The following is a 16,807-nucleotide window of genomic DNA, read 5'->3' on the forward strand; positions in this document are numbered from 1 at the left end:
ATGGGTGTCTCTCTGAAGTGAATTCAGTGTACAAGCAAGCCCATATATACATTGTAGTGAAATCGAAGTTCTTTAACTTTTACCTTAATATGTGTGTATTCTTATTTCGGCCTATTCTTAGATGAGTTATCTTAGAATCATAGAACTGGAGGGGAAGAATCATAGAATCGAAGGGGACTGCAAAGGTCATCTCGTCCAACCCCCTGCAATACAGGAATCTCAGCTAGGGATACCTCAGTTGGTAGAGCTTGAGACTGTTCATCTCAAGGTTGTGGGGTCAAGCCCTACATTGGGCAAAAGATTCCTTCATTGCAGAGGGTTGGACTACATGATCCTCACGGTCCCTCCCAACTCTTTCATTCTATGATCGTGTCTTCTGTTCTTAACATTAGATACACTGCAGATTCTTTGAGATTTGTTTCTGATGAGTTGTTTAGAACAGCCTCACACGTCATGCCATACCTGCTTTTGCTGCTCAGTTTCTCAAGCAGGTATAATTTGTGGACTTGTAATGCTGAATGCACACCAGAAGGGGACCTTCAGACAGCTAGAGCTGTTAGCATGTGCAGACAGCTGTTGGTGTGCATCTGCCCTTCATACTTAATGTGTGTTAGTCAAGACACTGGTGTAGTGCTAGTATATCCCCAACAAGTGCTACGTACAGAAGTTTATTTTATGTGCATTTGATGGGGTTGACCAGTTTTAGCTCGTTTCTGAATGAAGCAGAGAAAATCATAACAAAAAGGAAGAGAGTAATGATCTAAGAATTGTGTAAGAAGAAAAAGGTGCTGCTAGACTCCCACAGGGATCTGCAAGCAGTTTTGTGTGGATATTGAAAAGCATGGGGGATAAAATGGAGCCTTTAGGATCCCCATGGCCTAATTGCTGCAGAGGAGAGCAACCATCCCCCAGCACAACCGTTTTGCAAATGACTGTCCCAAGTAGGGAGAAGAACCACTTTGGTGCTGTACTGCCTGCCGGAGAGGGTGGAGTTGCCACGGAAGTGACTTTAGGAAGCTGGTCAGACTAATGGTCCATCTAGTTCAGTATTGTTTTTTCTGCCTGGAAGTAACTTTCTAGGTTTTCAGATCGTGCTCTTTTCCAGCCCTACCTGGGGCCCTTTGGATGTGCTCTGTTGCTAAGCCATGGCCACTCCCCAAAGTCCAAAGACCCTCAGACTTGCTCTTCTCAGCTCACCTGGTAGAACATTGCAGCTGATGTGAGGGTCCGCGGAGTCCTGAATCCTTCAGACCCTGGTCTGCAGCACCATACAGAGGAGCACGATAACCCACCACACCCAGGAAGGTCCCAGCGTTCTAGGGAGAGGTACAGCCGCCCTGTCCAGTTGCTTAAGGACCAGTTCAAGGATTTAACCATGATGGGAAGGGAGATGATGTTGGCAGAACAACAACCTGTGATGAATCCTCACTGCCATTATCGGGGCACAAGGGGTGCCTTCTCTTGTCACAACAGATTTCAAAATACATTAACTAAGCTGACCCAATACACAATTATCCAGCCTTGCATAAAGGAATTCTTTTCTGGAGAGTTTTTGCCATGGTAGCAACATGGGCCCTGCTTCCTTTGCAGCTGGTGGTAGATTTTTCCTCCCGCTTTCCCACATGGCCTAAACGCCACCCGTGCTATTATAATATAAAGCCAGCTTTGAAGTAAACCCAATAGATTTTCTTAATAAGCTCATTGCTATCCTGTAAATAGCACATTAAAAAAAACCCAACCTACCTTATAGTGGCTAGTGGATCAGTGGATCAGGTTAAGTAATCCTGGCAAGGAAGATGTGGTTCATTTTAATGAAATTGTTACTTGTAGGTGAACATTATAAATAAGAAAACAAATAAACAAAGCTTGATCAGCCTTGCAAAATAATTCCATCCATTTGATTCCTAGTACACTTTTTGCTACATTCTGTGGTGCCAGTCACGATGTTTTGCAATGAAATCTATTTAGGGTTACAGACTTTGTCTCTGCTAAGAGATGAGGAACGCTATTTTTTTCCTGGAAGAAGGCACATTCAGAGAAGGCCTTTACCTCCTGAGGAAATGAGGACAGACTGCTTGGAGATAGCTGCTAAATAATGCAAACTGAGACTGCAGCCCTAAACACTGAGCATGCATAGGATTGCCTTGTGAGTAGTAAAATGATGAACTGGAAACTGTTATAGAGCCTTCTGAATAGTAAGCATGTTCATCTGCATTATGCTAGGGCTAGAATGATCAGTAATTTGTTTTATATTTTTAATTTTAAAATATGTAACTAGCCCCAAGACTGAGTGTCAAATGTGATAAAACATTAAGAACTTTGTCTTCTCCCAGCTTAATCCTTCCCTCCCAAAGTCAGCCCAGACAGATAAATATCAAGTAACAGTGGAAAATGTTCATTTGTGTTAGCAGGTCTTAGGTGAAAAAAACCTTACAACTGATACTGATAGTGAAAGTGACTAGTTAATAATAATAAAAAAAAGAACAGGTGTTTCCTGCAAAACTTGTGTTTGTCATTTAAGGATGAAGAGATTAGCTGATTGTGCAGTTTGTGCTATATTTCCTTTACATATCCTTGGCTTTAAAAATCTGTGGCACGTTGTAAGAAGCAACTAATGCCATAAAGCTACTTAGATAGGGCGAAAAACCACAGGTAATTTGAAAGTTGTTTGAATAAGATTTCTGCTTTATTTTCACAGGTTCATGCATTGTAAGTGCCTTTCTGAAGTCACTCGTACAAGGAACAATCCGTCTGCTTTTTTCCAGAACGATTTCTCTGCCAGCTCTTACCTTATGTGTCATCTGCAGCCGTTTGCCAGCCACTTGATGCAAAACTGACTCCTGCATTTACAGAGCCTGAGGAAAATATTAGTTTGGGCATGAAAACTGCTGAATGTGTAGCTCTTTCTGTGTAATCAATGCCAACAAAGAGGACACAGTGGGCTGAAATGTTGTTGAGGAATGCCATTGCATGAAAATAAAACTTGCTTAACAAAACGGTGTCAACAAAACCATCGAGGGACTCACATTTTCTACAGCCAGAAATGCTACCGAGCATGAATATTGTGCAGCCAAAAGTCTACAAGTGGCACATATTGATTGATGATTGACATGCTTGCTGATAAATAGTTGTCTCATTCAGCTTTGTGCGCATTGGACTCTCTGAAGGATTTATTACATCATTGCTGCAAGGAGCGATTTACATTGAAAGGGTGTCCCTGAGTTGTTGGAATTCATAACTCGAGGTGATTTCATTAACAGCAACTCTCAAAATCTAAATCAATTGTACATCATGGCTTTGAATGTTGCTCCTGTAAGAGATACAAAATGGCTGACATTAGAAGTGTGCAGGCAGTTTCAGAGAGGAACTTGTTCACGCTCTGATGAGGAATGTAAATTTGCACATCCACCCAAAAGCTGCCAGGTTGAAAATGGAAGAGTTATTGCCTGCTTCGATTCCCTAAAGGTAAGAACTAAACATTATGTGTCTTGTTTATGGCAAGAAATAATGGTTTATTAAGTAATTTTAAAGATACTGCTGCTGTTAACAGTTGCAGTGTAAATTAAATACAAATTCTGGTTTGTATTAACAGCAGCTTAGAATCCAGACTACGATGTGAGTTTCCAAATATACAGCAGGCAAACCAAGGATTGGAACTTGCCTCTTTTTGTTTCCCAACCTCTCTCTATACCCAGCTTAATTAAATTCACTGCTGTCTGTGTTTCAAAAGTCTGGTCTGGATAGAACAGCAGACTATGGTGTTCCACAGACTAGGACAGGCAGAGGCAAACTTGGCCCTCCAGATGCTTTGGGATTACAATTCCCATCATCCCTGACCACTGGTCCTGTTAGCTAGGGATGATGGGAGTTGTAGTCCCAAGACATCTGGAGGGCCGAGTTCGCCTATGCCTGGACTAGGAAGTCAAGGAGGGAATAGGAGAATGGAAGTGGGTAAAGGGGAACGCATGAGCCTGAAACTATTAACGAAAGCCAAACATGGGTTTTCCATTACATCCAAACTAGATCACCATTCCTTTTACTTGAGGTGTTGTCTGAATTCAGCCTGTGTTGTATCTTATTTGAAGAAGGGGGGGAGACTGCATATTTTCCTTGTAGCTGTGAATCTCAAAGTCTGTGGTGTCACCTAGTATGCCGTGAGTAATAAATTGATTTACATAATTATAAGCTCCTATGTTCCCAAAGTACTACCAAAAGAGGAGGCTGCCCACTGTTCCTGCAGCTTTAATTGCTCTGGCCTTACCTCCCTCTGTCAGCCTCCACAATGTGGAGGTAATTCTTACACATAGGCTAATACATTGTGAACAACTTGTCTATAAGGCCACTTTCTCAAATGAATCTTAAATGGCTATGTTTTGAAAACTTCTAATGTGAATGTTCAAACTAGATGGGCTGGATGCACACTCAACTTTATTCAATCCCCTCTAAAATTAAAACTGATGATGCGATTTGGAAAAATCAAGAGATTCAAAAGTGTTTAATATTGTCGTATTCTGAAAGCATCCCAAGCCCCTTTAGCCACAGATTCCTGTAAATGACACCTTTAGATGATGTACTTCTTCTTCCCTTGCTTATTCTATCCTACCCAAGTCAACTGGCCTGGTGTATGAGAGTCAGAGCCCAGTATCTCTTGCCTGCGTCCCTAAACCCGCTCTCCTATAAACCCCAACATTTCCATTTAGCATACCCAGCACCCCAGAAGCTGCAGAGCTTCACCAAAGCTGTTTGATAGTCAGTTCATGCTACAGAGAGCACATGTCTTCTTTCTTCAGCCACTACCTTCCTAAGCTAAGGGCAGCGGGGTTTCTGGCAGCCCACCGGCTTTTCAGCCCTCCTCCTCACAGTCAAGTTGTGGGATCAGCCTGAGAAAGTCTGTCCGGCTTCTTGAAACTTTTTGTTTGTATAAAGCATAAGAGCAACAAAAGTTTTATCGTGCATTTTTTATTGTAATTGGTTTGGTTGTTTATACAGGCTTATGAAGAGTCAAATTCTTAGTTCTGAGAATCAAAAGACCTGTTTAGTTTTAAAACGTTGATGTGGTTAAATGATTAAGGCTATTTTTGGCTTAGTGGTGGTACCTGGCTAGTATGTAGACTTTTATGCTCTCTTTCTCGGAATGGTAAGTACTTGTCTGTCACGCCCATTCTCTCTTTGGCTTAGAGCCCCCTTCCATAAAACGTTTTTCAACTTTGCACGTCTTAAATCTAAGACATTTGGATGTATGCATACCCTTTAAGAAGGGGAAGTGTTTGCATCACCACCAAGATGCAAGTTAGTTTGCAAATGTATATCTTAGCAGTAAACAGGTTCACACGATAACCTTCCTTTAGGATATTTCTGGTGTGTGTCTGGTCTGGAGAGAGATGTAAAAAGAAAGGCCCCTTCAGGAAAATCTGTTGGCTTTATATCATGCAAGTCCTTCACACAAACAATTGTCTTTGTGCACTATTAATGACCTTAATTCATGGATTATCATATTGTGTTTTAATAGCTTCTTAAGAGATGTTCTAGCTCATTTAGGACAGTGGAAGCATGCATGTTTTATTCTTACATGCACATCCTTTGCTCTCTTAGTCTATATGCGCCACATATAAACCATTTTACGTCCAACGCAACTTGCCTCGCTACCATAACCCACTCCTGGGTTAGCTCCTAACATCAGACTTGCTCACCCCATTATTCACTGTCAGTCCCTGACCTCTCCTCCATCACTGTATTGCGTGTCCGTTGTCAACTGTTTGCCACTTTTGTGAATTTGTATAATACCAAGGAAGACTTGGCGCTATGTGCAATTAAATATTTAGCAGCAGGAACAGGAGTCCAAGTGATTGAAGGTGCGTGAGGGTCACTATTGCCATGCTTTTCATACAAGCAGAGTTATCTTTGCTTAAATTTTTATATAAGCAAGTTTGCATGATGACCCTGGGGGCTGGGAGGCTTGTTCGCAAGTCACAGCACAGAGACAAACTCAGCATGATGGAAGCAAAGACATTTGTTTCTTCGTGGATCTGCCCTTATTCACAGGTAGTGCAGTGAAGGGAAAGAAAGAAAGAAAGAAAGAAAGAAAGAAAGAAAGAAAGATGGGGGGGACACCTGTCACTTCTCACAGTGATGGTGGGGAAAGTTCAGCTCCCACCAGCACCCTTCTTTTTTTCTCAGAAATTTGACCCACCTATCAGTTGCTTTTTGTCTGATTGGACAGATATGGGAACAGCAAGCACAGCTGCCCCAAACCACTCTGTCATTATCTCACTTGGTGATTTGGGGCAAGTCACAATATCTCAGTCTCTGTTCTCAATCTCAGTAAAAGATTAGGCACCTCCCTCCAAGCTGAATGAATGAATGAGGTGGAGAACTGTAAAATGATTAGGGGATGAAAACTTCTTGCCTGCTGCCCAGAATCTGCTCTCCTTCTAGTTCATATTTACAAGAGACATAACCCCAGAGGGGCTGCAGCAGAGCATGTGTATGAAGGTATCAGGGTTCTAGAGAAAAGGAAATTCATAACTGAAAGCATTTTGTTGGCCATATATTTTTACAACTTTTATTCCATGTTCATGAAATCCTTAACTGTGGTACTAATCACTTGGCCAAATTTGCTTCAGATTCTCAGTGGTTACTAGCAGAAGTGGCCCGCTGGGTGTAGCAGAGATGCCACACTGATGTCCTGTTAGGTGGGTCACTATTGCTTACAGGAAGTTGGCACAGTGTAGATGCACTAGCGGAGCCAGTGGTGTGTTTTCATCATGCCAACTTTTCTGCCACCTTACTCCACCTTTACGCCTTTCTCCTGCCTAGAAGTTATATTCCTGGTATACCAAGTTGACATTTCTGATATAATATTATATTTGAAAACTTTCAGAAGAGAATTAACACATACATACGGGCAATAGCCTTAGACAGTTTTCAGCAGAATTAAACACTTATCTAAAAGTCTTCTTAGAAGGAAGGCTTGCAGTGAAGCCAAAGACATAGTATATCATCTTCTCTGAAATTTTCCAGTGGGGAAGTATTATTGCAAATATGCATATATATATATCAACAAGAAAGCGCCACAAAGGGAGAATAGGAACGGAAAAATCACCATGAGGTGATCCAAATTATTGAATAACCAGGGCCAAAGCAAAAGACAGCTTAACATTACTACCCATATTTCACATTAATATTTGTTGGCTGTATTGACTGGCAAGATACTAGGTGTTTTTTATCATGTTTGTAGGGGGTGTTGCATAATAATTTTAAAAATGCAATATTTTGAAATATTTCTGCCTCATAACTGGCCTTTATAAACCTAGAGGCTGTATTTTGAACCAAGTTTCTGTGCAGTTTTGAAAGACAGCTTCATTGGATAACAGTGCCTGGGTTATCTCTTCATAAGCTGAAGCTGATGAAAAGGTGCTTCGTGAAGAGAGGTCACTTGGGCCATACCTAGGAACCTGATCATTTTAGGGGGAGTGCAAATCAATTCAGAACAGGCTGAACACCATCTGCTTGACCAGATGTACCCCTTGCCCATAGCCACTTTTGGACATATGGTGAAAAGTGGGGCATGAATGCCTTAAATAAAATAATAGAACTTCCATCTTGTCAGGATTGAGTTTCTGTTTAATAGCCTTCACCCATCCCATTGTCTATCCCAGACAGTGATTCAACAGTCTGACCGCCTCACTTGTCTGAGATGCAAAAAGGAGAACTAGAGCTGGATGTCATCAACCTATTTTATAGACTGATGCTCTTGGGACATGGGAACTGTGAGGATCTTAATGCATCCGATCCCTGACATAGGCACCTTGTCTGTTTTAAAGACATCTGTTTTCTGTACCAAAATATGAATACATACATAATGTTTACCGTATTTTTCCCTCTATAACACGCAGATTTTTTCTCCTAAAAAGGAAGGGGAAATGTCTGTGCGTGGTATTGAGCGAATGTGTGGCCCCTGGAGCCGAAAAATCAGGCAAAAATCAAATCGCGCTTCACGGAGAAGGGAAACCTGAAAAGAGGAAGCGGCTGCTTTCCTGCATTCTGCTTCAGGGTCTTACTGCCCACCCTCCTCTGTTTCGTTGCTGTGTTTGCTGAAACGGAGCAAAGAGCAGGGAAAGCCCCTCCCCTCCAGGCAAGCAGAGGGGAAAGCAGAGTGTCGTTCCTTCTAATTCCTCTCTGTGCTCCGGTACTGCTGGGGGAGAGGGAGAGAGGGGGGGGAGGGAGAGAGAGAGGGGGGAGGGAGAGAGAGAGAGAGATGGCTGGCTTGGGTGGGGGAAAACTTTTGCCTTTCTTTCCTCCCTCCCGTTAAATCCCTCTCCTGCATTCTTAGCCAGCTGCTTCTCTGCACACCCCTCTCATGTCCCTTCTTTGTTTTTCCTTCACTCCCCACTTAAAATGTGGTTACAAAGCATAGATCCACATGGATCCTCAGGATCTTTGCATTGGGTCACCCCAAATTCACCATCAGATCACATAGCATGTCCATGGCTACAGCCTGCCCCCCCAAAATCACGCACCCACTGTTGCCTGGGGCTGCAATGGTGCAAAAATGTGGTTACAAAGCATGGATCTACAGGGATTCTCAGGATCTTTGCATTGGGTCACCCCAAATTCACCATCAGATCACATAGCATGTCCATGGCTACAGCCTGCCCCCCCAAAATCACGCACCCACTGTTGCCTGGGGCTGCAATGGTGCAAAAATGTGGTTACAACGCATGGATCTACAGGGATTCTCAGGATCTTTGCATTGGGTCACCCCAAATTCACCATCAGATCACATAGCATGTCCATGGCTACAGCCTGCACCAGAAAAATCACGCACCCACTGTTGCCTGGGGCTGCAATGGTGCAAAAACGTGGTTACAAAGCATGGATCCACAGGAATTCTCAGGATTTTTGCATTGGGTCACCCCAAATTCACCATCAGATCACATGTCTGTGGCCACAGCATGAAGCACAAAAATGATACATCCACTGTTTCATTCAGAATGTTTTTTCCCTTGTTTTCCTCCTCTAAAAACGATGTGCGTGTTATGGTCAGGTGCGTGTTATAGAGCGAAAAATACGGTATATCTTACCTAGGGGTGGCAGGAGTTCAACAGTAACTAATCCCAGATCTAAAATTGTGGCCCTCCACTCTTCAGCCATTTAATCCAGATCAATACTGGAGTAATCACATGGATTATAATGAGATAAATATTTGAAGAAAACATGCATGCTAATTTTTCCATTCCATACACATAAAATTGGCCCCAAATATTTGAGACTTAAATTGTTTGGAACTTCAATGCATCATGTTCCTTAAGAATTGTTACCTAGAAGCACAAGTTGCACCAATAGCTAGCTCTGTGCCGGAGTGTTCTCTGCCTGAGAGCAAGGTACTAATACTAAACTTAGCAGATTTATATCTCAGTTCCAATAGGGAACACCACCATGTTGCCAGCCCTATAACAGAGCATATCTGATGTGCATGGCCTCTGGATCTGATATTATCTCTTTGCTGCTGAAACAGATTCAATGCAGGCTATCCAAATACCTTTAAGTAAATGATGAACAGTAGCATCAAACAACCCCCCTCCCCAATATTCATTTTTACTAAGGGAGATGGCAAAAACCTTGGTTGTAATTTTAAAAGGTACCGTTTAAATCAGGCTGTAGTATAACAATACTTAATTGTTGTAAAGCGTTTTCACTTGTTCCCAGTGCTTCACATGCTTTCTGTGGTTGTCATCCTTCTGACTCTGCAAGGTGTGCAAACATTATTATCCCCATATTTCAGATGAATGGACTGTTGCTGAAAGAGAATGTCATGCCTAAGGACACATAGTAGATTCATGGCAGGGGTGAGATTTGAACCAGCACTCCAACTGCAATTGCACCATACATTTGTATTATGGCATTACCATATTAGCATTTTTTTTTCAACTCCTTTCCTAATACTCTCTAAGATGGAGCTGACACACAGTGACAACAACCCCAGTATCTCTTTCCTGGCCAGTCATCACCAGTTCAGACCCTACTAACGTATATATGTCGTTAGAATTTTTTGAATTTAATAATCACATAAAAATGATTTAAGCAAGTGCAGCTTCCCTTAGATTCTTATAATCTAATAACCCCCTCTTTTTAAGGCTTTCATACTAAATAAATAAGAAAAATCCTGCTTTAAAATGATTTAAATCAAACTTCATTTTTACTAGTCAGATATTTTCTAAAGTTGGTTGTACATCAGTACAACAACAACAACAACAACAACAACAACAACAACAACAACAACAACAACATAATAATAATAATAATAATAATAATAATAATAATTTATTAGTTGTACCACACCCATCTGTCTGAGTTGCCCAAGCCACTCTAGGCAGTTTCCAACAAAATCTAATAGAACATAATGAAACATCAGGCATTAAAAAAATCCTGATGACTACGGAAAGTTGCATAATTGTGTCTCTTTGACATCTGAGGGGAGGGCATTCCAGAGAGCAGGCGCCACTACAAAGAAGGCTCTCTGCCTGGTTCCCTGTAATTTCACTTCTTACAATGAAGAAACCACCAGAAGGCTCTGAAAACTGGACCTCTCTTTCCAGCTGGGTTGAACGATGGGGGGCGATAGACATGCTCCTTCAGGTATACAGGACCGATGCCGTTTAGGGCTTTAAAGGCCAGCACCAACACTTTGAATTGTGCTAGGAAACGTACTGGGAGCCAATGTAGGTCTTTCAGGACCAGTGTTATACAGTGGTGCCCCGCAAGACGAATGCCTCACAAGACGGAAAACCCGCTAGACGAAAGAGTTTTCCGTTTTGGAGGTGCTTTGCAAAACGAATTTCCTATGGGCTTGCTTCGCAAGACGAAAATGTCTTGCAAGTTCCTGCAGGGTTTTTTTCCTCCCCCCCCCCCTTTTCCCAAGCCGCTTATCAGCTGATCCGCTAAGCCGCTTAACAGCTGATCGCTAAGCCGCTTATCAGCTGATCCGCTAAGCCGCTTAACAGCTGATCCGCTAAGCCGCTTAACAGCTGATCCGCTAAGCCGCTTATCAGCTGATCTGCTAATAGCGCTAATCCGCTAAGGGGCTTGCTTCACAAGACGAAAAAACCGCAAGACGAAGAGACTCGCGGAACGGATTCTTTTCATCTTGCGAGGCACCACTGTATAGTCTCGGCAACCACTCCCGGTCACCAGTCTAGCTGCTGCATTCTGTAGTTTCCGGGTCACCTTCAAAGGTAGCCCCACATAGAGCGCATTGCAGTAGTCCAAGCAGGAGATAACCAAAACATATACCACGCTGGTGAAACAGGACGCAGACAAGTAGGGTCTCAGCTGGCGTACTGGATGGAGCTCCTGGACACATACTGTATTTTTCGCTCCATAAGACGCACCAGACCATAAGACGCACCTAGTTTTTGGAGGAGGAAAACAAGAAAAAAAATATTCTGAATCTCAGAAGCCAGAACAAGAGGGATTGCTGCGCAGCAAAAGCAGCGATCCCCCTTGCTGTTCTGGCTTCTGGGATAGCCGCGCAGCCTGCATTCGCTCCATAAGACGCACACACATTTCCCCTTACTTTTTAGGAGGGAAAAAGTGAGTCTTATAGAGCAAAAAATACGGTAATTGGCCTGTGCCTCCATGGACAGCTGTCCATGACCCCAGGCTGCACACCTGGTCCTAGGGGCATAGTTCAGGGAGTCCTCCACACCTGCCCACTTGCTGTAAGCGGTACTTCTGTCTCGTCGAGATTCAGTCTCAATCTGTTAATCCATCCTCTAACTGCCTCCACAAACTTACAGAGTTCTCTATACTTACATGCTCTAAGAGTAAGCCTCACTGAACTTAATGACACTACTTTTGAGTATGCCTCTATAGGATTGCACTGTGATTTGATTTGAAAGCACTGGCTTCTGCTTGTTCTTTAGACACATGTCAATCCCAGAAGAAGAGTTCACATTCTTTACAGAGAATAATGTATTTTTTTAAATAATTTTTTTAGAGCTGAGCTGACTGCTGAGGTAGCTGGAGGGTATAAAACTGGATTCTGTTCATGGATTATTCTGAATGAAAAGAGATTGGCTTCTTGGACCTAGGGGCTGGATCACAACACTTTTGATGATTTTCTAGTCCCTGTTCCTTCTCTAGTTACCATAATAATGCACTACTTCTGTATATAGATAGAGAGATCTACTCATTATGTTTGAAAGAGGGTCATGGAGTCAGTTGTAAATGACGTTGCTTTAAGATGTTTGAATTTAGCATGTGTCAGCGCTGCCCAAGGTCCCAGCTCACACAAGACCAACGCTGCTTCTTTCTCTAGTATAAAAGTCTTTATTGAAGTTCAGTTTCACTTCCACACGCGCAGCGTGCAACGCTACGTCTGTACCTTAGACCGTCGAAGCTCCATCTGAATCTCCTCCCCCTTGACACCAGTTTAAGATTCTAGCCTTACTCCACCTCTTCCTCTGTTCCTTCCTTCTCTGGGTCCGCCTGCTAGTCGGAGTCTCACTCTTCCTAGACTCCTCTGACGCTGAGTCCCCTGACTCTTCCCCCTCCCTCCTTCGGGCTTTAGGACCTGGCTCCCAATCCGGGTTTTCTGCTGTCCCGCGCTCCTGCACATTTGAACTTGGCGCGCGCGCGCAGCCTCCCACTTTCCTTCTGACCGTTACACTTGTGTCACTGCTCCCTCTTTCGGGGAGGCTAGCTGGACCTGCCCTTCCCTCCGTTTCCCCACTTCCCGATGGGGGCGTGGTTATCCCTGACTCATCTTCTCTCCCCGCTGGAGGAGAGGCTGGTCCTGACTCATGTGACTCTTCCCCCCCACTGTGCTCTGGTGGGGGAACTGGTCCTGATCCTCCGCTGCTCCCTTGGGAGTCCCCGCTGGTCCCTTGTTTCTGGAGCGTCCCCCCTGGGACCCCCCTTGTCCTTACCATAGGCGCCCCCTCCTGGGAATCTTCTGATTCGCTGGAGAAGCTCATGGAATCTCTCGGGCCACTGTCATATTCCCCTACGCTCCCCTCTGATTCCTCTCCTCCGCTCTCTATTTGCTCTCTCCCCTGTGCTTCTGCTCCTGAGCCTCTGACAGCATGTTTGTATTGTATTCAGACCTCCTTTTAAATCAGCCCCCCCCCAAAAAAAACCCCACTCAGCCTTATAATTGGAAGACTAGGTCAACCAATGATATTTACCAACATATTTAGTAGGACTGGGTTTTGTTTTTCAGGTTTTCGGGGATTTTTTGTTTTTGCAGCTGTAGCATCTCTTGAAGTAGAAACATCAAGATATAAAGACACATTCACAGGCTTGTAATAGCTTGTCTTAGTAATTATAGATTTGTTTCAAATTGTAGCCTTCCGCTAACAGAAGAGTCTGTCATCTTACATTGAAATGAGCAATTAAGTGTACAACTTGTAATATATTTGGTTGTTTAAAGAGAACCACAAAATACAATATGTTTGTTTGCTTCTCCTTTTTAAGTTTGGGATTGTACATTTTTAAAAGCGGAATGTTCATTAAGAGAAATTATATAATCCATTCAGCGCAGTTTCCTAATTATTAGACAATAATTGATTTACAGTACAATCCTGCTCCTGCTTACTTGGAAGTAAGCACCACTGTGTTTATTGGGGATTTTCCCCTCTAGTAAGGATTATAGCTTTAAAGAATCAAGATTTAGTGCCCCCCACTTTGAACTAGTGGGAAACAGAGAGAGTGGAAATGGGGAATAAAAATGCCAGGAAAAATGTCTGATGTCCTCTCCCGGTATACCCCACAGAGGAACTTAAGGTCCATAAACAGCAACACCCTAGAGGTCCCGGGCCCTAAGGAAGTTAGATTAGCCTCAACCAGAGCCAGGGCCTTTTCAACACTGGCTCCGGCTTGGTGGAACGCCCTGCCTCATGAGACCAGGGCCCTGCAGGATCTGATTTCTTTCCGCAGGGCCTGTAAGACAGAGTTGTTCCGCCTGGCCTTTGGCTTGGAGCCAATTTGATTCCCTCCCCCTCTTTTTTCCTTTCTCCTCCTGTGATGAGGCTGCATTTTAATGTTTTAATGTTGTATTTTAATCTTGTTTTTTAAGTTGCATTTCAATCAACTTGTTTTTTATTGGTTGTTAGCCGCCCTGAGCCCAGTCTTGGCTGGGGAGCGCGGGGTATAAATAAAATTTATTATTATTATTATTATTATTATTATTATTATTATTATTATTATTTAAACAATTAGATATGAGACTTGTTGATTGATCTGGGAACGCTAGCAATATTATGCGCCAGGAATTTCTTAATTTAGAACTGCGGTCATACCTCGAGTTAAAGTTGCTTCAGGTTGAGTGCTTTCAGGTTGCGCTCCGCGGCGACCCGGAAGTAACGGAACACGTTACTTCAGGGTTTCGCCACTCACACATGCGCAGATGGTCAAAATGACATCATGCACATGTGCGGAAGTGGCGAATCGCAACCCAGTGCATGCGCAGGTGCAAGTTGTGTTTACTTCAGGATGCAAACAGGGCTCCGGAATGGATCCCATTCGTATTCAGAGGTACCACTGTACTGATCTATTCATGATTACAAAGGGAAGACACCCAGGAGTAAAATTTTAAGGTTTTTGACTGACAGTGCATATCATTGCAGGTTAAATATTTAAAAACCACCCCATGTATCCTCCTTTACAGTAAACCGCATTGAAAGTGTGTATTTTGAGTAAACCTGTATAGTAGGAGTTGCCAACTTTCGAGAACTAGTGTGGAAATTTCCAATTTTGAGCAAGTGATGGGGTGCCAGTTACAGAATGGCTGTTGTTTCGTGGTGGTGGGGGGCATAATACAAAATTAGAGAGGGGCAACCGTCCCCTTCTTTATGCTTCCCTTAGGAAGTCCACTGTGTCCTGCTGGTCCTGAGAATGGAGATCACACATACAAACATTAATGCTTGTGCTGTCTATTAACAACAGGGAGCATTCATCAGTACCAGGAAAAATATACGAGGTAGCCACGCCACTCTCATTTTGCAGAGATCAGAAGGTATATGCACATTTTGCCCTATAGCTTGCTTTCCTTTTTTAAAAATATAATTTCTACTAACAGGCAAATCAAATCACATTAGTTCCAAATTATACAGCCAGATTTTTAAAATTTTTGTTGGGGGTACCCATACTTCAAGCTCCGAAAGGGATCCAAACTTCACTCTTGCTGCTGCTGCTTTAATTAAACAGTTCTATCCAGTTCTATCCAGATAGTCTCTTTGTTATTTTCCTCATCTTCTTGTTGTTATTATCATATATTCCTTTCTTTGTGATCTCTGATAATCTTCACAAGCGGGTTGCAAGCAAACATATTCTGTGTGGGTTTTACACTCTCCAAGAGTCATATCACATAAAGGACAGACGCCATTTCCACACCTCCGTAAAAAACATTCCCACAGTCTGTCCGTTGATTTCCACAGGCTTGCCAATCTATATCTCAGGGGGACCTGCCAGGTCAAGATCACATTCCGATAACCATACATTCACATTCCGATGACCCTGGTCCTCCTCCCCCTCGTCCTCCTATGGGCAAGCCTGTCTTAACGAAAGTCCATTTGTAATTGCGTCATAAAACTTTCTTTCCATTCCCCGATGTTTCCACCAGTCCTCTCTTTGATCAGTAATTCATTTCCACACAGTTCTTAACTCCTGCTTGTGATTAGTAATTAGCAACGATTCTTCTCTCTGGAGGGGAGGGTTCTTGGTACTCACATAAGACAAAATAAGAAAAGTTTTTTCCTCCCCCCCCCTTTCCGTTTCACTCCAACATACCAGTCTTTTAATGATGATTCTTCACTTGATTTATTTGTCCAGCCCGTCGCTCCGCTCACAGAGATCCCATTAATCAGCAGTCTTTACTCCCGATCTTCACTTGATGTATGTGTATTAGCTTCTTTCCAATTATATATTTCCAATTATATATTTCGAGCTAATGCGAACCAGTGCGCGATTAGAGACAGCGTCAGGGAGAACCGACCTCACCCGAGGGCTTCATGCCAAGAGTCCTCACCCCCTTCTTTCGAATCCGGGGGTGAATTATGGACACAGCTGGCAAGGCAGTCCCCCCCCCCATTCCCTTGGGGGGGCAAGGGAGGCTGCATACTCCCATCACAGCCTCTTAATTACCTCGTGTGGGTCAGAGAGATGTTATTGTCGGCCATCTTCCAATGCGCCCCCTGGTGGCCCTATAGCTTGCTTTCCAAGTGGGCTAAAAACTTTATTATTATTATTTTACATTATTATTATGAATCTCTTTAACAATAACAAAACACAAAAATCAAGAACAACTTTGGTGCAATGGAATACAACACAATTACATAAGATGTTAAGTCTCTTGTACAAATACACCTAAGAGCCCAAGCAACATTGCTGAATTTTCAGATTCTCCTGTCAAGAATTGCTGAAGGCTTTCTAAACCTCCCTCCTTAATTAAGACACTAAAAAAGGGATACCATTCTTTATCAAACAAATCAAGGTCAGTCCCCCCTTGAATAACTTAATGGTGGTAAGTTAGATGTTCTGAGAACTATATAATCCATATATTGTTATACCACATCTCTTGAGATTTCCAGTGGGATGTTGTTACTAGTCTCACATGGTGAGAGTCACTTTCTAGGGGCAAGAGAGCTAGAGCTGGGTCTGGAATTAGCTTCTGAGGTGCAATACACACACATACACACTCTTTGAAAAATACTTTTTTAAAACATGAAACCGGGGCGTCTTTTTAGGAGCACCCTGAAAGCTTTAATGGGTTCTGGGATGGCAGTCCCTCATGTATAGGATTGCACCA

General features: G+C 43.0%; 1 protein-coding gene across 15 annotated transcripts in view; it reads left to right on the plus strand.

Moving 5' to 3' along the window:
* Positions 1-16,807, plus strand: part of MBNL2 (muscleblind like splicing regulator 2) — an 80,401-nt gene that overhangs the window by 17,411 nt on the left and 46,183 nt on the right. For 14 of the 15 annotated variants that reach the window (XM_053384609.1, XM_053384595.1, XM_053384601.1 and 11 more), the window contains exon 2: positions 2,699-3,465. In XM_053384609.1, the coding sequence (XP_053240584.1) occupies positions 3,292-3,465 (174 nt within the window). In that variant the 5' untranslated portion in view covers positions 2,699-3,291. Of the gene's footprint in view, positions 1-2,007; positions 2,147-2,698; positions 3,466-16,807 lie in introns of those variants that run through there. The other variant, XM_053384597.1, reaches the window with a different exon arrangement.

This window comes from Podarcis raffonei, chromosome 4 (genome assembly GCF_027172205.1).
Source record: "Podarcis raffonei isolate rPodRaf1 chromosome 4, rPodRaf1.pri, whole genome shotgun sequence".
In the NCBI taxonomy this organism is placed as follows: Eukaryota; Metazoa; Chordata; class Lepidosauria; order Squamata; family Lacertidae; genus Podarcis; species Podarcis raffonei.